The following is a 25,510-nucleotide window of genomic DNA, read 5'->3' on the forward strand; positions in this document are numbered from 1 at the left end:
TGCAGTGGTCAATTGTATACTTCCAACAGTAAAATAGTTTCACTGCCTTAAACAAGTGACTTGTCTCAATGAGAGAAAATCTGCTGACCTCATTGGCTGAGTCCGAAGCGCCGTCTTCAGATCTTCCACTACCTTGTTCCTCATTTCCATTTCCTCCTCATCAAAGGCAAACAGGGTCTGCATCTGGTGAGAACATTGAAAAAAGCTGATGAGCATCCAGTGAATCATTCAGAATTTGGATTTCATTTACAAACAGCACTCTCTTGAGCAAGATGTTTTAGACACCGGAAAGCCACAGTTAATATTATGTTTTTTCGTTTGAACAAACTCCAGCATGCCAGCAATTGAAATCAAGATGGTGGAAAAGAGCATTGGAAAAAAAGCTCCTCGTCCAGAGTTCGACATTTTGATGTAACATCAAGGCTGCGTGTCATATCAAAGTGCTGCTCTGCTGACGTCCAACAGGACCGCAAGGTCTTCTGTTTAATTTATGGTCTTCCATCATTGAAACTACATGGACAAGTGTGTGCGTTTTACAAGCAAGTCACAGTGGCTACCTATTAATTGACTGAAGAGGAATGTATTTAAAAGAGGGCTCCATTTTCTTAAACAAAAGGACATCTAGGTGTAAATATTCCACGGTGAGAAAGGACATATGACCTAACAATAAGCGGCGAGCTAAAAACAGCCTCCATATGTTTGACGACTTCACAAGGCTTCTTGTCTGTCCGACGTGTGAATGTTTAACGGAGAAACGGTTCAGTCAAAACAACCATTGTGTCGACTTAGCCCTACGTCCAGATGGTAGGAACGCTCTTCGCCAAGAAGCTCTGGCAATAAATCCTTTGTGAGTCAACGGGAAGTTGGACACAAATGTCGGGGAGACAAATGCATCCTAGGTTCACCCTGTACACAAGTCTCTTTTTGACATCTGTTATTTGTAAGTGCATTCTAACCTGGGTCCAGTCTGCACATGGGGATATGATTAAAACCGCTTGGTGCAACAGACGAGGGGATTCCACTCAACCAGTATTTTGGAGCCACAAATGTTCCCTTAAGCACTGATGCTTCATTAACTGCACGAACAATGAGTACAACCAATCAAATTCTTAATTGGAACCATGTACGTGTGGAAAATATGTTCGCAGAGTTTGGCAATTCCCAGTTTGGTAACATATCGATATGTCTCCGTATAGCTTATTACGAAATATGTAACATGAAGGTGCAAACAAGGTGAAGTTGATTTGGGCTGTTAACCTCTCTTCATTTCTTGTGGTTCTGAGCTCCGATGCTGAATGTACAAAGTGACGCAACAGAGTAATGGAAACCCTCATCAGAGTAACCGCAAGAACATTTGAAATATCACTCAGTGGCCATGAAGTAATTTCAGGGATGTGATTGTGACATGATTTTATGAATGAACACCAAGATGCTGGGTTGCTCGGTAATCTTGTTGGGCCTCCAAGCAAAAATGAGCTCATGCAATAACTCGGCTACTGTAGAAGGAGGTTCTCCCTGGTGAGCTCTATCTCATAGGAGCCAAGACGTGAAGTCATTGTCAAACAAATCAACTGCGAATTATTTGAACGTTCCCTTGTCAAGATGCTGCAAGGCAATGAAGAAATAATGGGAATGTGCAAAAAATAGATTGCTCAAGAGTTGTTACAGATTAAAATGGAGAAATTGCCTTATATGCACATGTCGTTTTCTTCTTGTGTTTTGTGCAAGCTTTTTCTTTCTTAAAAACGCCCCTTGAAGTGTTTTATAATCTTGGAACAGTTTCTTGTAGTCAGTCCGTCCATCCACATGGGTTCCAGCTGATGGCTCTGTGGGGCAAATTGGCCTAACGTACAATAAGACAAAACAACTATCGCGGCAGTTGTGCTCAAAATAATACTGAGAGCATGGCTGACCACTTGTTTTCATTGGCAGCCAAAAAAAAAAATCACGGCTAGAAGTAATGAGCAGTTCCATCTTGGCCTCCCTCCATGTCTCCGACAGCCATTCCCACTGAGTGTTGTGTGTAAAACTGGCCTGTTTGTCATCACAGTGTGGGAGAACGCTGGGGTCGCACTGATGGAATTTGGTCATGCAGTCAGCAAAGCATGACAATCAACCCACCCTCCAAAAAAAATAGTCACTTCATCGTCCCATACTGGAGGAAAGTGAAGATGCAGTAGGACAGCTGGGATTTATCAAGAATATCATTTATTTAGGAATTCCATTGAGAAGAAGTAAGACTTACAGCAGCCATGGAGTTTATTCGGTCAATGTAGTAGTCAGGCCAGCTTGTAGCCAGCTTGTTCGGGTCTTCTTGTTCCTGTCCAGAGATAAATAAACAAAGTGTCAAACGTTGATTTTTACTTTTAACGACCAAATGGAAAAGGCAAATAAACCACATCTCAAAATGTTCCACCTAGGACTGAAGACTATTGTGTGCAGGAACCAGACAACCCAAAAATCTGATTAAGACTCAGATAATTACTATAATCAGCTTGGCAATGATACCTTTAAGAACTCTGCCGTAAGGACTTTACACTTGGATTTATTGGATACTCATCAAAGTTGCCAGACTTTCTGCTGCTGTTGAGATAGTGGTTGTCTGATCTACACTGCGCTCTGCCAGTTCGTTAAGATAAAGTTAAATGTATCTGAATGACTGCGTAAATTGTTAGAATACATTAGAAGTCAGTCAAACCGCAGACATTGCCAGACAGATCTTGAAGTTGAGATTAACCTTGGTTTGCCTCTTTCCTAAAAGCTCTTAAAAAAAAAATTCAATGCAATTTACTCTTTCAGTTCCACAAGCAAGACTAAGTGGTGTAATTTATTGACTATTGTGTTCAAAGAATTATTTGTTATAGAGCAGGGGTGCCCAGCCTGTCTATTGTGGTTGACTAGTAGACCGCGGACTGCTCCCAAGATGACCGTGAGGAATGAATACATTTTTGTAATTTGTGTGTGTGGTGGGGGTGTTATAAGTAGACCGTATATTTTGTTAGTGTAGACTACAACCTGCGGACCCTGCTAGTCTCATGTCCAAAAAAATTTGATATTCATCTGATATCAGCCCCCCTAAAAAAAACAGTATCGGATTATACGGGTCTACATTCAAAACCTTGGATATTAGCACTCGGAGACAAAAAATCCACTCCTGCTGTTCTATCCAGCAGTGACTGGCTCTAGTATACAGCCAGCATGTAACCTAAATGTTTGGAATAAATGGATCGTATTTTCTCATACCTACTGTTGCTGACTATTGTCAAGTCTCCTCTAACATTTCATGCCAAAGGAAATATAACCATGTATTGATATTGATGAGGTCGGTACTCTAGGCTGTTATATCAAACCGAAAGCGACAATCTGAGTTAGTGTCACACATGGTTATTTGAAATATACTTGATTGTAAAATGTCGGTAGTCATATTTTATTCCTTTCCTTGCAAAATAGATTCCAGTTGCACGCTCAGCTGAAACATAGGAGCAGGAAGCCCATCAGTTTCACTCACACGCAACATACATTCCACGTGTCTGGTGACATTAAATACGATTTACATTCAAAGCTGGAGCAGAGGTGGAAAGGAATCCCCTGCAGACTGTGAAGTATTCTTATTCCGAAGGATATTCTTCTCCATTTGACAACATTTTGATGGCTGTACTGACTCAAGCCAGAATTCACAAATATTTGTGCGTGTGACAGATGGTTGGATTTTCGAGCGGGACCGGGACGCAAGATTAGATGAAATTACACTTTTCAGATCCCTTTGGGTTATACAACAAGCCATTCTCAACATTTAACAGCAGGAGTCACCAATTCCGGTCCCCAGGCCGGGTCAGAGACATAAAACATGTCGGACAGCGGACCCCGAGGACCAGAATTGGTGACTCCTGTCTTGCAGTGTTTCTCCGACAATAATAGATTTCACAGACTGCAAAAGACCGATGAATCTATCTTTTAAATCAACACTGCTCTCTGTGTGTCTGTGCTGATGAAAGGTGCTGATATAAAGTCTCCAAGTTGTTCCACAGTTCAACCTTTGCTTTGTACACGGAGCCACAGTTATGTTGGAGCAGAAAAGGGTCTTCCCTAAAATGTTCCCATGATGTAAGTCGCAAAGAATTCTTCAAATCACTTCAATATACCGAAGCTTGTGTTTCATGGATCGTGCCCAGGCAGCTACAATAGCACTTTGTTAAAACATTGCGATATTATTCTAAAATGAATATTTTGCATATTCTCTGCTCCAACTGCCACCACAACACCTTCCCGATAGGCATTGAAGGAGATTGTCCAACATTCAAAACATTCTAAATCTCCATGGGGGGAGATTTATCTACGGAAGACTAGCTTATAAAATATCACCTAAAAAGACAGGAAATGGACAGGATATTAAATCCTTGGACATGATGTAACACTTGCCATTGCCATTTCCTACAAGTTTCCAGCGTCACGGAATTGTACCAAGAGGGCAGCCTCAAGCAGCACATGTCTGAAAGCCTTGAAAGATATTTTACTGGACTTAGTCATGGTACACAGTTTCCATGTTCCGCTTATTTTTGTTGAAGGCAGCTCTGAAGCCACAAAGGAACCTTTATTTGGCATGTTTACGTGAAAACATACAAATGATCGAATTTGGGCCGAATTGTTTGAACTTGACGCCAACTGGAAACTCAACTGGCATTCTTTCATGGGTAGCTACATTAGATCTTGGTTTAGTATCAAGTTAGCTGTCTTTCTGTCACCGTGTTATACAACCACAACAAGTGACGACGTTGCCAAGCGGAGGGACACAAGGCAAGTAGTGTTCGTCACGGGGAGGAAGGAACGAGTGAGCAATATTTTGCGGTCTCTATGTTCAAATGGCTGCCACGCTGTCATTCCACAGAGGACAGGGCACTACTGTGCTAAAGCCAAGCTACAAATGTGCAGTGCAACACTTGAAATTTGTGAGTCTTTGCAGACAGTATATATGGACTCCTGGATGCCGAAGCACACATAGACAAGTGAGGTATTCTGCAATATTGCCTCCAACCATGAATGGGGTATTTGTTTAGCTCTTCTTCCAGCGTGCTGACATGGGCAAGCCCGCTTTGGCCCCTTGCTTTTCTGACCAGGACACACAGTTGTTTTATTTGTTTCACCTTTAAACATATTTCACGCCGTGTCCTCCACGAGACCTGAACAGACCTCAGATTGTTTCCCTTTTAATGGTAACTCAAGAATGTCCTAACCTGTCATGTGTTTACTCATTTATGCCATCAGAAGCACTAAGCCTTCAAGATTTAGAGACAAAAATGTTGGTTATATTAGCAAAGAGGCACAAGGGAGGGTTTAACGTCATCTGTTGAATTTTCTATTGAGAGAATGAGGAGCTCTTTTTTCCTCCAAGTGCAATGTCATTTCCTGCAGAATATTTGACCACAAAGTGAGGCTGGAGTTTTTGGGAAAGGGATATTAAGCAAATGGGAGATGTTTTGGCAAGGCAACAGGGGTGAAATAGAGGGCTAACCAGAACTTTCATGGTATGTTGACTATTGTACAGCAGAGTTAGGACATAGGACACTTGCGACTTATGTCGTTAATGTTTTCCATGTAGGATATTGTGCAAGCTGGTAATTCTTGTGCGTCATCAAGCAACAATGTTTATGCCAAAGCAGAAATTAGAAGTTGGGTTTGGGCCCGACTGTGTGACTGAGCTGATTTGAAAACTGGCTCGGGTGAAAGCTGCCCTTCAATAACAAGAGAACTTACCTTCTTTTTACTGCAGTAGATTTGCCATTTCTTCTCATCTGGCAAAGCAAACATAGCCTCTCTATTCTTATCCGTCAAATCCAACTCGTCCTGTAACAAAGAAGAATTTAGATTTTGAATAATTATATACGTTTATACATACAGGTCATTTTTTTATTGGCATATCCATCTACAGAAAGAATCATGAATTCGCATAAATTGTCCAATCCTCTCCCGACCACAGAAGAGTATTTACATTCACTCCGTTGCTCTGTTCAATTCCTCAGCCGTGCACACGGAGCCTCCTTCTCCTTTTGAAATGCATATGAGCCCAGGAAATGAGTCCATGTTTGCCAAAGAGGAAAAGAAAAGTATTGAGAGGACATACATAGCTAAATGCGGAACTGGAGACAGAACAAGAAATGCCTTCATGGACAAAGAGGAAGGCAATGAATAAATCAAAAACTGTCGGACAACCAAAACATCAAGGATATGATGAGATCCTTAAGAAGCAGGGCTTTGTGCTCCAGCTAAAACTAATCTCATCATAATGGTTTTGGGACCATGACGTCAACCAGAAGCACCGCGACCCCCAAGGTCCCCCTAGACTGAGGATGGCCAACGGTGCCAGGGGTAGGGGGCCCCCTTGAAACCAGCCTCGGAGCTTTTTTTATTTAATCCATTGAGCTGAGTGAGGTGCATGCTGCGAGCCTGACACGTTAAAGAGTGACATCATCTCTCATCCATTGCTTTCAATACCAGAACCAATTATAGTGAGTTTTAAAAAGGAACAAGCTGAATGGTGTGAACTTCAAGGACATACAGATAGAAGCCTCAAAGGAGCTTGATAATCACAGGTCCAAGAATTTTTCATTTCATAGACTGTGACTCTAACCCCAATATGGTCCTCTCAAGGTCTGTATCCACCACAGTGGTCCACCACTCTTTCCTTAACATTTACCGATTTTGATTTAAACCGCAAACTACTCCTCACATTCTTCGGCTAAGCAATCAAATGGGTTTGTCTCAGCGGGCCTGTCGCTTTTTCGCCGGGTCAAAACCCTGATGTCCAAGCTGCAGCTAATTACAAGACCTGATACTGGGAGCTTGTGCGGGAATCTGTGAAAATAAGACTTTTGGATTCAAACCAGATGGGAGCTGAAGCCAATAGTTGATCTCCGGCTACTTCACTCTGCCTTAGGGCTTTCCATTTAATGTCCGAGGTGGAGGAGAGATACGGGATGTGAAAGAAGGGTGGACGCAATGAAAAACAGCCTTGAAGCATCTGCGGAATGCAGGATTCTACAGTTTAGGGGATGTTTATGTTTACTTAAGGCTTTTACGTAACACTTAAATGACTGAAATTGCAGAGTAGCAAGAGGAGGAAAAAAGAAAGGGGAGAAGAAGGGCTAACACATCCTCTAAAGCACTCGCCACATTTTTTGGGTGACGTGAGGATAAGCGCTTTGGATGATGAATGAATGAATGAATATTATTATGTGACTCCACTGTCAAGACCGCAATACATTTACTGTTTATATGGGGAGAGAGATGAGAATTTTTTTTTCGTTTTGATGTCACTGACCATTAGAGAGTGCGCACACGAGTTGTGTTGGACTTCATCTGAACGTAGAGCAGAGATGATGTGTGGAAATTGGGTGGGCGAAGGATTTTTTTGTCACAACAGCCAAACACAACAAAAGGATTTTTCCTTTCCTTTCCTCTACCTCCACCTCTCTTCATGTTCCCATAGCAGCTTTGCATGACATGTTCTTCCCTTATGACCTTAACGCAATAGCCCAAAACATTGAATCTCCACACAGTGAAAATTCCAAACAAAAGCAAAACACATTCCGCCTGGGCTGTACAGAACCTGTGCCGCCGTACATCGCCGCCAAACACACTCCAGTTGGGAATTCATATAAACCAAAGCTAATATTGATACACCTGCTGCTCAAAAAGGGAAAATACATACCTTAGGCTACTGAGAGCTTTCAATTTTTCAACAGCCTATCGACTACGGTAATGTTACAAATCAAAACGGTTGTCACGGTGTTGATGTGTGCGGCACACTGACGGACAGGCCTTATCATTCAATTTCCTGTTTCACGAGGCCAGTTGGCTTCTCAAATGTGCTGAATAATATTGAAGACTGAGACAATGTGGAAAAAAAGAGAGTGAGGCAATGGAGGTAAAGTCCAGAGAGAAAATGGGGGCTCTCGGTACCCCTAAGAGGCTAGAAATTTGTGTTAGCTGTGAAAATTGACTAAGTGCATCAAATGTCTGAAAAAATATGTCGACAGGAAGAGCAGAGGATAACTGAGTGTGAATGTGCGGGATAAAAAAGGGAGTGGGGTTATTATCTTGAGACCACTGAGTTTGAATGTGTCAGACTCCACCTAAAGGGGAAGTGTGCGCTCCAAGAATGACATCCTGCCTGGAGGTACCGTTTATTAACCGTTATTTCAAAGGTGGCTTGAATCATATTTCACACTGGCTACCATGGGGGCATAAAATAAAACACGCCCTGCAGGCATCCTGGGCAAGATGAAAGTTATATTAGGCCGTAGGGGAATCACAGAAAAAGGTTTCTGTCAGTAATTAATCATTGAATTAAATCGACATTAAATCCAAGACCTTGTTTTTGAAGTTACAATGCCCAACTTTTTTTTTAAAGAAATTATTGTGAGCAATGGGGGTAAATTTAATTAGAAGATGGCAAGACTTATAAATAAAGGCATGAACTTGATAAAAGTAAAACATTACAGTCTGATCGGCTTAGTTCCCTTTGTAAGACTTCGCCTCAAAAACTCAAAACTTGTGCCTCGGAAAAAACTTGCTTCCTGCCTCCCTCATAAACTCTAAATAAGGCTTGACCACTTCCATAATATGGTTCCACTCATAGTAACATTAAAATGATGAGTTGAAAAGCCCAGACAGACAAGTGGAAAGGCTTGTTGGAGGAAAGACCAAAGGAAGTCGGCCTCATCCCAGGGCGTGCCCTGGACTGGGGCCATCAATGAAGCAAGCCACTGCTTAAATAAATGAAGTCCCACATTTTGCCAAACCTGATAGTAGAAAGACTAGTGTTCTGTTTCTTTGGCTCAGAAAGTCTGAAATTAAATAGCAAGGGCAGAACAAAATCAAAACAATTGTGAGGGCACAGAAAAACAACAGTCGATGTGATGATGTCGTCATGTTTGGGATTTGCTTGACATTGTTTCAACCTCGTCAATCTTCACGCACAGTCTGAGTCAATGAGGCTGAAAGAGAACGAGGGGTGGTTCATTGGATAATTTCAAGGCCCATGTTGAAATGTCCTTGAGTCTCAGCCATGCGTTTATGAATGAATGTGTGTGTGTGGTAGTGGTTGGATTGACTAGAAAATGAAAGAAATGACTTAATTACAGTCTTTTTACCATTTCATCTCAAGTGTTGAGTGGAAAAGTGGATTTCAGTCAGTTTGAAATAAAAAAAAAATATAGCGTGTATGTTGCAGCAGTGGCAGTCGTTTGGATTTGGTTTAAGAACTTGATATTGGACATTTTATTGGCGAGGCATCGAACACCCAAATTTCCAGAATACTTATAATTTTGCGCCATCTTCACTTTGACATTTCTCAATCAGAGAGTGGACATACGATGATTATTTTTCACTGGGACAATATTAATTGGGATCCATCTTTAAAAAAAAAGTCAGGCATATATTTTAATTTTTTGTAAATATTTGCAAATTGAAAATTAAAATTTATGATTATAATCACTGGGAATGATTGTCAATCTTTTTGACTGGGCAGCTCGAGCCTTCTTGCACTGAGAGCGTGAGCCAAGCTTGCATCTCTGGACCCAGTGGAAGATCCCATTATGGACTCTGGAGGTGGTTTCCTCCTACACTTGGCCCAGATCTGTCGCTCCCACTCCAGAGGCTCCATTGAGTCTTATTCACCTCCTCAAGAGAGTCTTTCATAGCAATAATCCCCTCGCACTGTTGCCAAGGAAACCTGCTAATAGGCGTCTTAATTTCACCCTGTGATGCAAAGCTTATGGTACAAATATTATTGTCGAGACCATGTGACTAGTCAATCTACATTCTGGCTCCACAGGTTGTTAGACACGTGGTAGAATATGTTGGAGGTAGCCGAATCGGGAAAGCAGATGGGGAATGCCGATGATTTATCCAGATTACCATCGACGGGTAGGAGCGTTTTGTGGATTGGTCAGCAAATATGAATCAAGTTGTCACAATGAGTTATGGACTAACAGGAGCAAGCAATTTTTCACATCTCTTTTGAATGAGAAACCATAACTGCAGCACCCAATGCCGTGAAGCTTCTCAAAAGCAAAACAGAGACATGACCCCGAGTACTGAACATCTGAGCTTGTGAAAAACAAAGTGCCAATCCAACCATCTCGAGAATAATCTATTCACAATATGTGGAAGGGACCTGAGCCAATAAGATGAGAGAACGCCAAATCCTCTTTTCCTCAAGGGTCAAAATGTTGCAAGAGGTTTTGATATCAAGTACGGCTCCCACTGTTTTGATGGCTCTTCCTCTCAGGCATCCGTGTCAGGCTCATCAGCGGAAGTTGAAGAGAAAATATTGACTCCAAAATAAGCAGCAAAGCCTCCTGTCCTTGTGACATAGGAAAGTTTAAAGGCAGATTAAACATGCCGGCGATATCTTCCTCTGAGAAAAGTAGCAAATGTAAAACAAAGAAAAATGTAAAAATGCAGCTATCCAGACACTTCCAAAGAGAATCACTCGTTGGAAGAATCATTTCTGGGAAACCTCAGCCTTGATAACAATGAAATATTTTGCAATGTCAAAGGAATGTCTATTTCCCCGAGCTTCTCCTGAATTGATCTGGACAGCTGCAGTAATCTATTCTGTTGGCGGTGAAGTTTAGCATCCAAGACAAAGACACGAGTGTGCCAGGAACACTATTGTAGCCAAAGATCTGAAAACATTTGGAAATGAGGATGAGATGAAGTTGGGTAAATCAAAAAAAAAAAAAAAAAAAGCCTGATGTCAAATGTACTCAAGTATGTAGGTAAACACTTACCACCAGCTCTGAGAAGCGAGCATGCAGCTCCTCAGCGGGCGGCATGGGGGCACTGAATTCCAGTAGCTGCAAGGGCACGCTGTCCTTCAGGTTGATCTCCGGGGGCTCGCTGCTACCGAAGCAGCACAGGAACCCCAGGCCCGCCCTTGTCCTCTTCCTGGGGGGCATGGTGCTTGCGGTAACACACGTGGCAGTGGCGGAGTGGAAGCCAAAATGTTTAGGAAGGGACCAAGGGGGGGATGAAGAGGTCAAGGCTGCTATCTAGGGGGCATGATCTGGAAAGAAAGAAAGAAAAGAGAAATATTTTATTAAGCTGAAAGTTTCCACCTCATGCTAAAAAAGCCCCCCATTGCAACTGACGAAACCAAGGCTTTAAATGTTCACCCCTTTATCTAAGCGGACGGGCAAAGATCAGTGCAACAAGACAACAGAGTCAGCGGGGACGTGGATGATATGCGCAGCTGTCACTTCCACTTCAACAAAGGGCCCTCTTGTCCGCGAGGTACAATCGCGCCCCGGCAGTGCGTCTGTGAGTCGTTGTTCGGACACCGAGCTGCCCTAACGCTGCCCTTTCGCTTTTCAATAGAGCAGACTGTGTGTGCGCGACGACGTGTACAGTAGTGAATAACAACAACTCGACTTGGAGTCAAGCGATGAATAGGACGCATGAACCCTGGAGGATTTCCTCAGTGCTACAAAAGGGATATGGGTGGTCACCGAATGAAGGAATAATGCAGAGTTTACACTGCATTACGGCCTTTGAAAAATCCCACACACACAACCACACGTTACACCCACTGCCTTTCACAAATGGCAACAGTTTACCAGCATTTTGTGACCAAAGAAGTAAATCGAGCAGAAATGTTTGACCCAAAAGGTTCTGTTTGGGCGTACTGAACAAGAGTTGTCAGTACTGTTTGAGTTAGTGACAAGAAATATGTTTAATGCCGTTAACTCATTCAGGGATCCTTTTTAAGTTGGCTGGCAGTGAATGTTTATGCATCATCAATGTTTGCGAGAAGTAGTATGAGTGAGATTTCTGCAAGAAACTACGATCTGTTTTTTGTTTACTGAGAACGACTGCTCGCCATTTCTCTGCCTCGCTCTCATATGCGCTGCGCTGAGGCGTTCTCATTTCGTTGACTAAAAATAGCCGGCTGCTAAATTTTTTATGAACGCGCCAGGCCTTCAGCATGAGCTTAAAAGAGAGATAAAGGGAAAAGAAGAAAAAACAGTGGCCTTCTAACAATGCTGATTTTCTTTTTCTGCTTCCTTGCATGTGTCTTGTGCGTTCTTCTTCATTTGGAGAACACATCACTTGTAGGTTGCGTCCTCTGAGACACATCAGGATCAAATTAACAATAGGCCTCCTCTGCTTATCGTTTCTATCTATAATGTGGTCTATACTTTTTCAATTTCCTGGCAGTTATTGAATAAGTGGAGTTGAATTGAAATTAATTGAATTACCACAAATGAGATAATAATGTTTGGTTCCTCTGAGGACCCTACTTGCTTAATTACTGCATCTTATTGCAGGAAAGGCAAACACACACATTGTGAGGTTTTTTTTTTTTTTAATACATGCAATACATTTGCACATGCGTGTTTTTACTCTCCTCCAGAGCCCCATGTGCGGTCAGTCTTCACTCAACAGCAGTCCTGCTGGCCTGCTTCCAGCCTAGGCAAAGTAGGCCGGGGACAAATATATACATGGCAGGATGTATATACAGCAGCCAACATATATAAGTAGGAATCTAATATCCTGTTACAATGTATAGTAAAAGGAGATCCAAAGAAGCATGCACGCTCATGACTTTGTCATTGTCCAGCAAAGTCATCATCCAAAGGCACCAAGTGACCAGGTGCACTGAACCCCAAAAAAATTAAAAATGGAATTACCTGGATTCCTGCATGAATAGGTTTTGACACTGTTTCTTTCTTTTTTGACAATTGACAAATCTGAAGCAATATTATTTGAACAGCAGTGGTTTTACATTTCATAGAATTGTGAACCTGCCAGACATTTCTGCAGTTTTTAGCTGACATTCTGGGATTTTTCTTCTGTGCTTTGCTCTTCAAAGCATATTTAGAGGACGGCCACTTCTCGGGAGCGTGGCAACAGTACTGAAGAGTGCTCAACTTTGTCGAGTGGGGGCTTCACTACGAGGTGCGGATGATGAATCTGTCCTTCAATTCACATTGTGAGATATTTGCAGTTGCATTCTTTATCAACGCTTGAGCGGCACAAGAGTCTTGATTACACTTTCTATTTTGTTTCTTATCCGCATGTCTTATCTAGACACTCGCTTTTACATGGTGGCCCGCCCAAGTGTAAACCAGGTCATTTCAAATTCTGTCCATATTGCACACCCCATATTGTGTTTGTCTATTGTGTTTTAAATGACGAGCAGATGGCTTGCAGAAATGCAAGAAATTCCAAAGGGTTCACAGGCTTTTTTTTTTAAAAAAGATTAAAACGATATGGTTGGCTCAGTAGGTGAAAGTAAAAGTTATTCTTGGCAGAAACAGAGAGTGCCAAGCAGCATATGAAAATACAGTCATCTCAATGTCATTGAAAATGTGGGCACAAAGCAGAACTAAAGTAAAACATCTGCTACCAAACCATGACTGGCACTCTGAGAGTCAGTCTAGAAATGCTGAGCAGATGTGAAGGCAAATAGAAAATTTGGGAGAAAAAAAAAAATGGGCCTCTTTGGTTGTCCTTGGTCACACAGTCTCTATGAATGACGTCATGTGAAATGCCAGCATGTGCTCAACTAATATACATTGACCAAGGAATCAAAACCCCTCAAATGCTCCCTTAGGGCTATAATCTCTAATCCACGCCTCTGGAGACCTTAAAAGGTTCTGCTCAAGTAATGCCGTCACGAGTGTGCGTAAATGACACATTTGAGTGGACCTGAGAATGTGCGAAGCCAGAAAACTCACTCGAGCACGTGGGAGAACGTGACCCTTACTGCTTAAAGTGCTTAACACATTGAATGTTCGCATACCATCTTCGACTTAAGACAGAATGTTTGATTTTCATGTTTTGCCCATCTAGCTACCAAACATGTCAGCATTTGATTGCACAAAAACAACAGTAAAGTTTTTTTATATTAGTGACATATTTCTGTGATTTACAATGATAATTATTTCTCAACAAATGAGGTCGACCCTGAAATTATTATTCAATGAAAAAAAAGAATGGTATACTTTTGAATGACTGACTGAAAAAGTCACTTTTTGGCTTTCAAAAACCAAGTGCTAATTGGAGCCATCTTAGTGTGATGCCAGGACATCAAATTTCACTAACACACATGCACACACATCCCGTGGCAAGCGTGAAACCACAGAAGCACTTTGATGAACTCCTCGCTCATGCTGCGTGGTGCGCATACAGCCATACAGTCACATGTTCACACTTTCAAAAAAAAAAAATCACACACTCCCACTAGAGGCTCAGATGTGAGCACATTTTGCATACTCACACACTGTGAGCCCTGAAGTAGAGAGACGAGCCTGCCGGCAACTCTGAGTCTTGGTCTGGAGCGTAGCCAAGCATAGCGAGAGAGAGAGAGACACACACAGGGATGTGATGCGAGGAAGGTGATGGAAGGTGGGAGGGAGCTTGAAAGGGAGATACTGCTGCCACTTCTCATTCAAGCCACTAACTCCCTGCATGGTCCCCTGTGGCTAGAAGTAGGTCAGTGCAGGAGGAGGGAGCAGCAGTGACGAGAGAGAGGGACGGCGTGCGTGATGAGTTGTTGGGAGGGGAGTCGGCTCAGATAGAAGAGGTGTGAGTATATCCATGCACGGTGGATCAGTCCATCAAACATTTGCGCCTGGATGATTTCATTTCCTCTCCACAACATCCATCACGTCACCATGCTTCTAGAAGGAAAGGCAACGACGTATAAAGTCCATCAAGCTCCCGGTTTGGCCGTCATTGGCGATTGGAAACGTACGCTTGAATTGTAGCAAATATGCTTCATCATATCTGCTCCAGCCAGCTACAGTACATTTGTTACAACATGCTCATCTGTTAGGAGATGGACTGCTTACTTTTTGCTCCATTTTACATCATGTCAATCTAATTGTGCCTTGTCCAGCAGTTTCCACAATGGACTTATATAATGTTAACAAATGATACACAAATGCAGATCATATAGTTCATGAGCTATACGTCTCATTAAATCGTGGTTCACTTTTTGCAGCGTCCCTGTGTGGTAATTCTTTTTAGCAGAATATCATGGGATTTTTGCAGTCATTATTTTTCCACTGGACTAATATACCGTATTTTTCGGACCATTGGACACACAGTATTATTAGGCGCAATATCAATGAAGGGGTCTATTTTCAAATATTTTTATAGGTAAGGCTCTCCGGGTTATAAGTCAGGAGGAATTTTAACTTTGTTTACCTCCTTGTCCAACACACTGTAATGATATTATGCAGCACTGGAATCAATGCCGCCAGTATTACCTTTTTGGCATTAGGCTAGTAGGACACAATTTGCCATGATGCTTAGCAAAACATCCAACTGTGTTTAGTGGAGCAAGACGAGCAATGCTGGGTGCTTGTGCCCTAGACGTGGCCTCACCAAAATTCCCTCCCTTGTGTCTGCCTGTCTGTAGTGACTAATGGACCAAGGCTCAATTTTTGATCCCCTTACAAAGCAATTGAGTGGAGGCCAAATCACCTTAGACACAGAGAAGTCTTTCTTTCAGGGAGACCCACGGCCCACCCACGGCCCACCCACGGCTACTGTTTCAGGCCAACAACATTAGTCTAAGCTTACTGTGGTCAGAGGTCATATTGTGTGAAAACTAGTTCTAATAACGGAGAATACATGGCCATCAGAACTGAGAACCCTTTTTGTTGAAATTGTGCATACAGTAATTAAATGGTGATGATGAACAAAAGAATGTCCCACGTGCAAAATGAGACAGCACTCAAATTCCTGAGGGGTGACATCACCCAGCTATTCTGGGACGGATCTCAGTGGCAGGGCAGGCAGGGTGCAACCGCCTTAAAGGACAAATGATCAGAGCTGATAGCGGAAGATCCAACATTATTTCACAGTTGGTTTATATGGAATGGTCATTCCGAACGCATACCTTCGGAGTTCATGTCGACAGGTCAATGATTTCATGAGAATGTCTACACCGAGTGGCTTACTCACGTGTCAGATGAGTGGGACTTTGGACTTGGTTTGCAATTTGCATATCAACTTTTTTCAATACTACAAGTAGCAACAATATGAGACCTGCTTATCTGCCCTAACAAACAACTTGGCGATTTTGATTTTGTGCCTACGTGCATCTTCCAGGAAGTTTCCAAGGATCGGAAATCCACCCTTTCCTTAAGCCACCCCCGCCATTTTTTCTTCCCACCCTAATTACAGTGCCTGTTTCAATTGCTTCCTCTTTTCAAATCTGCAATCAGATACGGGATGCTATGAGGATGACAGTCAAAAAACCTGTTCCGCTGTTGATCTGGAAACTATGTCCTCCAACAGTGTCAGCGTAACTGTAACTTAAGGCAATTATGATATTTTCTGGAAATCAAAATAGTTTTCCACCTGTACACAAACATTAAAGTAGCAACTTGACAAGTGGCAGATATTTTTGTGGTCTAGAAAGAACATGGAATGAGCACTTTATTCCAAAGGCCGCTAAGATTCTCCATAACAAACACATTCATGAAAAAACACAATTGATTACTAAACCAGACGACCTCCTACCGCCCGCACTTGTCATGAATAATTTTCCAATCTTTTCGACCTGACCAAAATAAAGATATTGTCCAATTTCAAACTTCTTAAAAAAAAAAAAAAAAGTCTGCTTACTATGTGGGATATCCTCTCAATATCAAACGATAAGCCATTTAACTGCTCATTTCACAGCCAACCTTTGGAGAATTCTCTGAGGCCTAGTTGGCTTGCAGCCTACATGAAAACAAACAAGCACGTCTGGTTTTAACAAGGCCAAGAGGCACAGTAATCCACCTCGCTAATAAAAAGGAAATGCCAATACCAAACCACTGGAAAAAGACGTGTGGCTGACTATACTGTATGGTTCTAATTCTCTAGGGATGTCGTTAATAGTACTTTCATTTTGGTTTGATTCGTGAAAAAAAAAAAAAAAGTCATTTCCTGGTGTGTGGAGTGGTCATGATTGCATAGACCACATGAGGCTTTGTGGCACTGTGCAGTTAGATCATGTTTTGCTTTGATGTGCCCAAAAATAGAATTACAAGCTTTAAATTGAACAGTTGCAGGCAAGTCTTCAATAGCTAATTGACAAGTTGTACGAAGCAAAGGCACATGTGCGTTGGAAGACGGCGTGACAGCCATCAATATGTTTGTGTGAGGAAATTTCAAAGGGCTGCCAATGAGTTTGTTTCTGTTCAGACTTCAGATTGTGTTTTATGATCCTTCTTCCTAAATTCATCCACATGTTGCAAACAGTTTCACGTCACCAACGGCAGCTGTTAAAAGCCTCTCGCTGCTAACACAATGCTTTGCCCTGTAGTTTTTTCAATTCTCATCTATACTCATAATTCAAACCGGATTAATTTTCTTACAACTCGACATTCCAAAGGCTCCAACGTTGCCACACGTTAACACGAAATGTAATCCTTGGCATCGTTTTTTGTAAAGATCCGACGCTTGCCAGGTCAAATGGTTCATATTCCAAAACGGGGGGTCTGCACTCCAGTCATGTGTTTTCGACCTAGACAAACACCTTTTATAAAATTTTGTTTGACATAAATGGAGTGTTTGAGCTGGCTACCAAGTTTGAAAGGATTCTGGGTGTCCAACAATCTAAAGGTTGTTTCAACAGAGCATGTGTGCTTTTTGCCAAATGACACACTTACAGATCCATCCAGCCCTTTTCTACGCCACTCATTGTCTCCAGAGTCGATAGCGTGCAAATGGGGACTGTCAATCACAGTGCACATATAGAAACTAACAACAAATAACAGAGTGGGAAGTTGTATGAAGCATAAATTTGGGACTTTTTTTTCATCATTATCCAAAAGTTAGAAGTGAGTTTGCATTGCTCACCTTCTTATCCTCTATAAAAACTGTTTTCCCATGTCATAAAATGAAGAATGTAATATAGTCTGCATTCACAAAGCTATTAATATTGCTTGTATGAGGTCAACAGCTGCAACAGAGGACAAGGGGCTTCTGGGCGATCTCTGGAATTCTCTCCTAGGACAGTTATAGGCACGCAAATTGGGGTAGCCCCTATGAGGGGACCAGCATTTTTTCTTTTTAAATAGCCTGAAGTAATATAACACTGAATTGAGGCACTGATATGCTTTCACCTCATGAGCCCTGGAAAGTGTGTCACTGGCACAATGACTGGACAGCATCATTTCTTCTCGTATCTATCCCAGAGTTTGGTTCTGTAAGCATTTGATGTTGAATATAACATGGTGATAATAATCCTATCCCATAGTAATATTTAAGCAGCTTTTGAGACATTTGTTGTTTTTTAGCTATGCTAATGATAAAGGTTGTTAAGCTGCCAGTCAACAGCTGGGTTTAAAGGGTCTCCACCGTAGCTAAGTGACTCTGCCTCACTCTCCCAACTAATCCTGAGAGAGCGCTTCATACATCAATAATGCTCAATAAAATATGAAAAGACCCAAGAGTGCTGACGGCAGCAGGGGATGCGGCAAAAAATATGCATGCATCGTGTGAGTCCTCAACTTTGACACTTTCTCAACATGTTGAATCTTTTAGTGGTTTTCACTGTGATTGACCCTTGTCACATAAGCGTGAATGGAGAATAAACACTCAAATTATTATTACAATATTACAAGAACAAGACAAATACAGTAATATTTATGTTTAACAAAACAATTGCAAAGATTAAAATACCAAAGTGTTTCTTTCTGGCTTGTATTGTATACGTAAATTCAAAGGCAGGCTCGGGTAAAAGCAATAGTTAAAGAAGTCAAGTTTGAGCGAAAAAGAACTGAGGTGTCTGTATGGAATGTTTTCCATCCATAAAATATCAGACTAAGGAAAACCTTACAAAGAGTATCCGTAACCAATTTCATATGTGGAAATTTGGAGTGCTGATGCATAAAACTTTCATCAGCATGCATTTGACACACTGGGAGGATTTAACACTAAGCTGACAGTCTGACAGGGACAGGCAAAGCTTCCACATGGGACATGGCGCTTTAAAACATTGGGGAACCCTGGACAGTGTGTTTATGTTGGAGGAACTTCCATTGTGCATTTTGGCACCCCTAGGAAACACGGAAGGAGTCAACATAAAAGTAAAATCAGCATTCAAAGCAAAAGCAATTTCTTTTTACAAGATAAGTTGAACGGGGTTCTACATTAATAGTGGCCCTGGGACACTACTTGACTATGTTGGGCCACCCAAACTTTGCTGACAGGGCCAGTGCAAAGCTTAAATACTATCAAATCAGCGTGTTCTTTAAATATTTATGTTGTATTCAATGCTTTTAACCCAGAAGAGTTGAGTTGGGTCTTTGCGGATGTAGCTTGATATGTCTTTCTCATTTTTTTTTTTATATCGTTTCTATTGTTCTAATTTAGGCCACAAAGTGACTCATCAGCGACTGGTTGCAGTTAATGATGCATTCCAGATTGCTTCAAGACGAAACAATTGACCACTCCATTACCCACAAGCGACAGAATTGTTAATGATCAAGTATAATCTTAGTCTATTCCCCTAACTAATTTCCACGAGCAAAGAAGAGGGATCAAGACCCTTAAAATGATTCAATTAGGTTGACACCACAAAACTAATTAAACCGAGGGGCTAAACCAACACACTAAACTAAATTCCACCAGTACAGAAGTTTGCAAAAGTGAAATGGTCTTTTGTCCGGTATGCAACTGGAACACGAGTATTAAATTGTTTTTCTGCAGCACTTACCAAACATACACATAAGCTTGGCTAAAAGTGGGAAGTCTGTTAGTCATAAAAGTGTTGTGGTTTCATACACAAGCACACAGGTAGGTAAATGCAGACATATGTCAACACCACTGGAGAGACCATGCATGTTTCACTAGCCTGCAATTGCTACCGTTTATGACCTCCAGGCTACTCTTACAGTACCTCGTAACATAGCAACATAAAAAGTTGCAATTTTATGATGTGACTGCATGGGATTGCTACAATGGCTGAATGCATAGACAATTGCTTTTTGTAGGTCCATTGAATAGTGAGATGCAGTGCAAAGAAACTAGGTTGACCATCTGCAGCCCTTCCAGTCTGCAATCCCCTAGCGAGTAAACAGCACGACAGCATAGCGTTTAGTCACAATGACCAAGTATCAGTATCAAGATCAAGTATCTCACTCACCCGCTTCAAATGCTGGAAGATGGCTCCCTCCCAGGCCACATAGAAACAAGGAGAGCAAATCAAGTCTCAGATTTTACATAACCACTAGTTAGTCATTCATTATTCCTACTTTATTTTGGTCTTTCTGTCTAATTCCCAAGGCATTTTCACCCAAAACTGCGATGTTAAGTCTGCTTTCCCTCACTGAACCTCTGAGCTTAGATGTGGCTTTCAGCTGACAGGGCTGAGAGCTGAGCTGTTGACATGCTCCCTGCTTCTTCTCTGTCCCGCCCCCATTTCCAGCTCCCTCGCTTACCATACATCTCATCTTTGGTACGGTATCCCTTTTACAGGAACCATATTAGCGTTCATTTACGGTATATGGATATATGCGGAGGCGAGCTCTGAATTTAAGCCATTTAATAGTGACCACACAAAGACATTATTTGCATTGTTCCAGTGTACATGCATAAATGGGGACTTAATTCCCAACTAACAACACCAAGACACCCTTTTGGGACTCGTGTTGGTGCAACTGTACGTTGAACTTCTCCTTCCTTTGATTTGATTTTTTCCAGACGTCAAGTGTTTACATGAATCACAGTCTGACTGACCACTCATTTGGATTTCTAATTATAAATTGTCAGGGGAGTACGTGGGGAGAGTTATTGTACATTCCTCAAGTGCCTTGCTCAAGACCACCTCAACTGTGACTGCTGCGTGGATGATGCAAATAATCTCAAGGGAGGATGCAGAGCTTTCTTTACATATGTATCGTGTGTGTGTGTGTTGTGAGAGTCCAAGACATAAACAGGATATGACCCTTTGCAGCTTGCAGGCCGCCTTACATCTATACCCACAATTCCATTGGCGTGCCTCACATTCCCTTACTAAGCATCCTGTGGTTGTGTGTGTGTGTGTGTCGGGGAGAGACCTTCACAACGCCCAGAGGAAAGGCCTTTTCCTGCACGGCATCTCAACACTGGCACATGCTCAAGAACACACAGGGCAAAATAAGCAGATGCATGTCATTAGGACCAAGCTATCACTCACAAAGGAAGAGGGTTCCCTGAAGTCAAGAGGGTTAAGTAATGCTGCAGGTTTCATACAATGAGGGGTCAGCTGCAGGATGTCATCCGAGTGACGCAACAGCTTACTCTGATAATGGAGGTCAATGTATCCGCAACATTTAATACTATCTTGGTACTGGGCGGGCTTAATCCGGGGTTACAAATAAAATGCGTCATTGTTAAGCGCATCATCACGCCGGTCAGCGAGGCGAACAAACATAGGTCAGATTGATCAATTTAATCATTTCAAGACTCACTATCTTACAGCCCCGAGTTGTTTTTCTTCATTGAGTTAGTTTTGTTTAGTCTAGCCAGCACTTTTGTGAATAAAGCAAACAAAATGTTGATTGAGTTAGAGATGGTTACATAAAGACAAACAACCAGCCTTAATTTAACTGATAGTAGCTCACCTAAAAAAAAAGCCTATTTTGTATTATCCATTCATTTTAATGGTAAAAGAGCAGGCCATCTTTCTCTGACGACAAAAAAACTAATGTCAAACATAGATTTTGATATGTGACTCCAGCGTTCAAATACTTCCACAGAAAAACAGCCATAAAGCTAAATATAATATGATAGTTACTTTGGCGTTTAGAGTGAAATTTCTGCTGATATTGTGTTGCCTTTAATACTTGACTCCTTCCTCCTCCTGTACAATTTGCTTCTCGCTGGTTCTCCATCCAACACAAATACCTGGTTTTATGCAGCATTAACTCCGGGTAAACAGGCATTTATTCTAGTCATTTGCTCTGGCCAGCTCATACTGGCCTGCATTTTTGGTGTTGTAAAAGTGCTGATGGTGTTTTTGTCCTTAATGGAGACTGGACAAAGGTCAGAGGTCAGCCAGCTGCTTGCTCCACAGTACCTTCTGCTGTCTGCTTGGACTTATGCCAGCTCAATGTTGTCACTGTGGTTTAATTTTTCACCAGAGTGACTCATGACATTTTCATGACAGCCAGTGATGTCATAGTTTAATCTTTCACCCTTCAATTTATCACTGCTTAGTTGCAGATGAAAAGAGAACGTTCCATCAATGTCACTTTTGTTTCCTCGTGAAATAAAAAGTGTCCAAACAATTATGCGCTATATATTGCAATCATTAAAAGTAAATTATTATGAATGCAAAGATTTTTTTTCTTCTGTGTCACCTTACATCACAGTCTGCAGACTCAACTAGTTCACGAGACGTCAGCTTGCCTGACACACATGAGGAATTTTTTTGTGGTAAATATTGCGCACCTCACACACAAGGGTAATCTTATAAGGCCATTATGTAAGATTTAAGATTATCGGGCGTTTGACATACTTAAGTGGAAAGCGGGGGAGGATAACCCGATTGGCCTTCGATACCAAATGACACTATTGAAGAATACTAATGGAGGAAAAAAAAGAACTGCTGGTAAAACTGAAACGAGTAGGTCTTGTTCTTTTTTTCCAGATGCTTCCATTTGAAAATATGGTTTTCATATTCCACTTTCTTTGGTAAGTGGCAACAGGGGAACAGCCTCAGCTGTACGGCACTGACTACATTTCAGTGCTGACATTTATCCAACTAGTCAAAGAAAATAGCACAGACCACTTGAGAGGATCCTTGGTGACTGTAAAGTGAACCCCAAAAATATTTTAAATTCTCCATTGGGGCCTATCCAAGTGTGTTTTTTTTTTTTTTTACAATGGTGTGAATCAATCATTAATTTTACCTCTCTCCAAAGTATTGGTTCACTTTGCGTATGATGAAGTATGTCCAGCGAGTGCAGTTCTAACCAGCGTAGAAGAAATGAATACAGTAGTCGAACTCCATGACTGAACCACTCACTCCTCCTTCCACATGTCACAAGAACATCTGGGAGTCATCTGCCTGGCTAAAGTAGGCCCCCTGTGAACAGGTGCAAGACTGCACTCATGTGGTCCTGTGACCTTTTTCTTGACCTTTAGTCTGGTGTAATAGGCTATGAACTCTTCCCAAGGTTGCCATTGAACACAGACCAAGCTGTCTGAACCGGTTGTACTACCCAGAGACTATGATGCAAGCGATTGGCGTATATTTGCAAAGTTTGAAGACAGGAATGTTTTGGAAACAGCACAGCTACTTTTCTGAAGAATCTCTAATCAATAAGAATATTTGATATTGCGGGATCCCAAAACAGCAGACATGGTCTAATCAGCAGTGATACGAGATCATTGGCATTATTTCTGCCTTTGTAGAAACCAATAAGGAATAACACTTTGTTCATCTCTAAATCAGAACACGGCCTAAATATGTCAAACCTAATGAGCAACTAGAGAGGACAAGACCAAAAGATTTCCAGCAACATCTGTACATGTCAGCGAAAAGCCAGAAATGACGGTAACCGAGAGATCAACAAACAGTCAACCTTTGACCCATGAGAATTGGTCAGGCCCACGTCCCTTGTGTTCCTTCCTACCACACGGAGTTGATGCAGCTGCCTCATATATGGCGAAGGTCAGACATGTTATTCATCTGATTTACTGGCTTCCAAATAAGGAGCCCTCTGGCACATCCTGTTCATCAGAATTTTTACTACCTTTGGGTTTATATTTGCGTGCACATCACCATTAAGAATAAGAACTCCTCCACACAAACATATAAACATTCCCAGTAAGACCTCCTTGTTAAACAATAGAGGGTCAAGATTGTATTCTTAAAATAGGAGGAAATGGAAAAAAAAGAACACAAATCCGGGCTAATCGCATCAGCTTTAGCTGAATACAATCAACACACATTGTTCCAATTACATGCTACTTAAATTAAATAATCAGGTTGGGCCGACAATTGTCTCATTGCATGGCGGAACAAAAATGTGGGTCGACCCCCCCAACACACTTTTCATTCTTGCATCTTGGTTTCCTTCCTCTTCTTTCATAGGTCTGACACGAGACAATAGTTGAAAGAAGTGAGTGTTGCCATTGACACGGCTGCACTTTGTAATGTGGAGCACTTTCTCTCAGACTTTTTTTCCCACTTAACAAAAGTCAGTAGCCATTTTCAAAGTCATGATCGATCGCTACCTCGAAAGTGAAAGGGAAGTGCAAGTCTGTAGTAGAAGAAGTTTCCTTGAGGGCAACAAGATGGTTTACCGAGATTAACCTCAATCTAGGTTCACCGGATACAATGCAAATAAGTCTCCCAAATTCAAACCTAAGGGACAGTGGCTGCTTTAACACTTAGAAATCTGTCAACATGCTTCAAGTGCACACTTGTAAGCTCGCACAGCGGGACCCTTTCCTTCCATTCTGTTGCAAGATGTAATAACAGGAATAACGGGAACAATGGCACACAGTTTTTTTCCCCATCTAGTTTTCCTTCTAATGCGTATCGCCCATTATCAAGGATGGTAGCTTATTGGTGTTAAGGCAAATAGCTTTTTTAATGGACTTAAATGCATGCACAACTTACTCCAATTAAGTGGAAATCTTGTTTAATTCACATTGACTAACAGGATTTTATACCTTGTCTGTATTAGCTCTTTCTGATTCTGGCAACCATTTGACCACACTTTATTAATGAAATTCCATTCAATCTCCCTTCCTTGTTTAAGATTGAGGAATAATATGTAATATAGCAAGGCCACTCTGCCATTGCTTAGTGAAGTGGATCTGATAAAGCTGTATTATTGTCTGTAATGGGGGTGTCGCCCGTCTTAATACGGATGAGCCCCCCTTCGCTTGCATGAATTCAAATACACGCAGCTAAGGGCACATATCCATTCCGGTCAACATCCCCACCAGCGCACTGCCCCTCATCCGTTTCGGCTTTCTCCAACAATCCAAATATCTTTCAGCCTGCTCATGCAACATGGCACGGCTAATCCATGCAGCTGTCACACAATGTGAAGGTATTTGCTCGGGACAGGCTTTAAAAAACATTTAGCTATTACGGTGGCTCACGGCTTGACGATACCATTTAGGTTCAAATGCATGGATGTAAAAGTGTGTTGAAAAAGAGTAAGATGGAGTAAAGTGAGCCTCTTGGAGATGTTCTGCTTGCGCTGAGTCAGATGGTTTGGCACACTCATGGCTTCGCATTCCCTCTATCATTCCATTGTTGGCAGAATGGAGCTTTCAGCACACACGCAGAGCTTGTTTTGGCTACACTGGCAATAGGAAAATTCTAGATTACGTCAAACGGAATTACAAATGGCAACGGACAACCACAGCCAGCACCAAATTAGTGTTGGTGCTTGGTATAAATGGGCCCGTAACCCTTAATGACACTTTATGAACAGACTGACTAAGAACTGCCAAAACAAGACAATGGTTGGATCACTTTGGAGTGCTCCACTTG

The 25,510-nt window shown here is 41.8% G+C and overlaps 1 protein-coding gene across 4 annotated transcripts in view; it reads right to left on the bottom strand.

Annotated features, from left to right (window-relative positions):
• Nucleotides 1–25,510, bottom strand: part of LOC148384856 (disheveled-associated activator of morphogenesis 2-like) — a 49,499-nt gene that overhangs the window by 18,265 nt on the left and 5,724 nt on the right. For 2 of the 4 annotated variants that reach the window (XM_088400503.1, XM_088400499.1), the window contains exons 2-5: nt 10,794–11,068; nt 5,752–5,841; nt 2,246–2,320; nt 89–183 (exon numbers count right to left, since the gene is read on the bottom strand). In XM_088400503.1, coding sequence (XP_088256629.1) covers nt 89–183; nt 2,246–2,320; nt 5,752–5,841; nt 10,794–10,961 — 428 coding nt within the window. In that variant the 5' untranslated portion in view covers nt 10,962–11,068. Of the gene's footprint in view, nt 1–88; nt 184–2,245; nt 2,321–5,751; nt 5,842–10,793; nt 11,069–14,284; nt 14,473–20,155; nt 20,368–25,510 lie in introns of those variants that run through there. The other 2 variants (XM_088400500.1, XM_088400501.1) reach the window with 2 other exon arrangements.

This window comes from Syngnathus floridae, chromosome 16 (assembly GCF_059516105.1).
Source record: "Syngnathus floridae isolate MCC-2025c chromosome 16, RoL_Sflo_1.0, whole genome shotgun sequence".
Classification (NCBI taxonomy): domain Eukaryota; kingdom Metazoa; phylum Chordata; class Actinopteri; order Syngnathiformes; family Syngnathidae; genus Syngnathus; species Syngnathus floridae.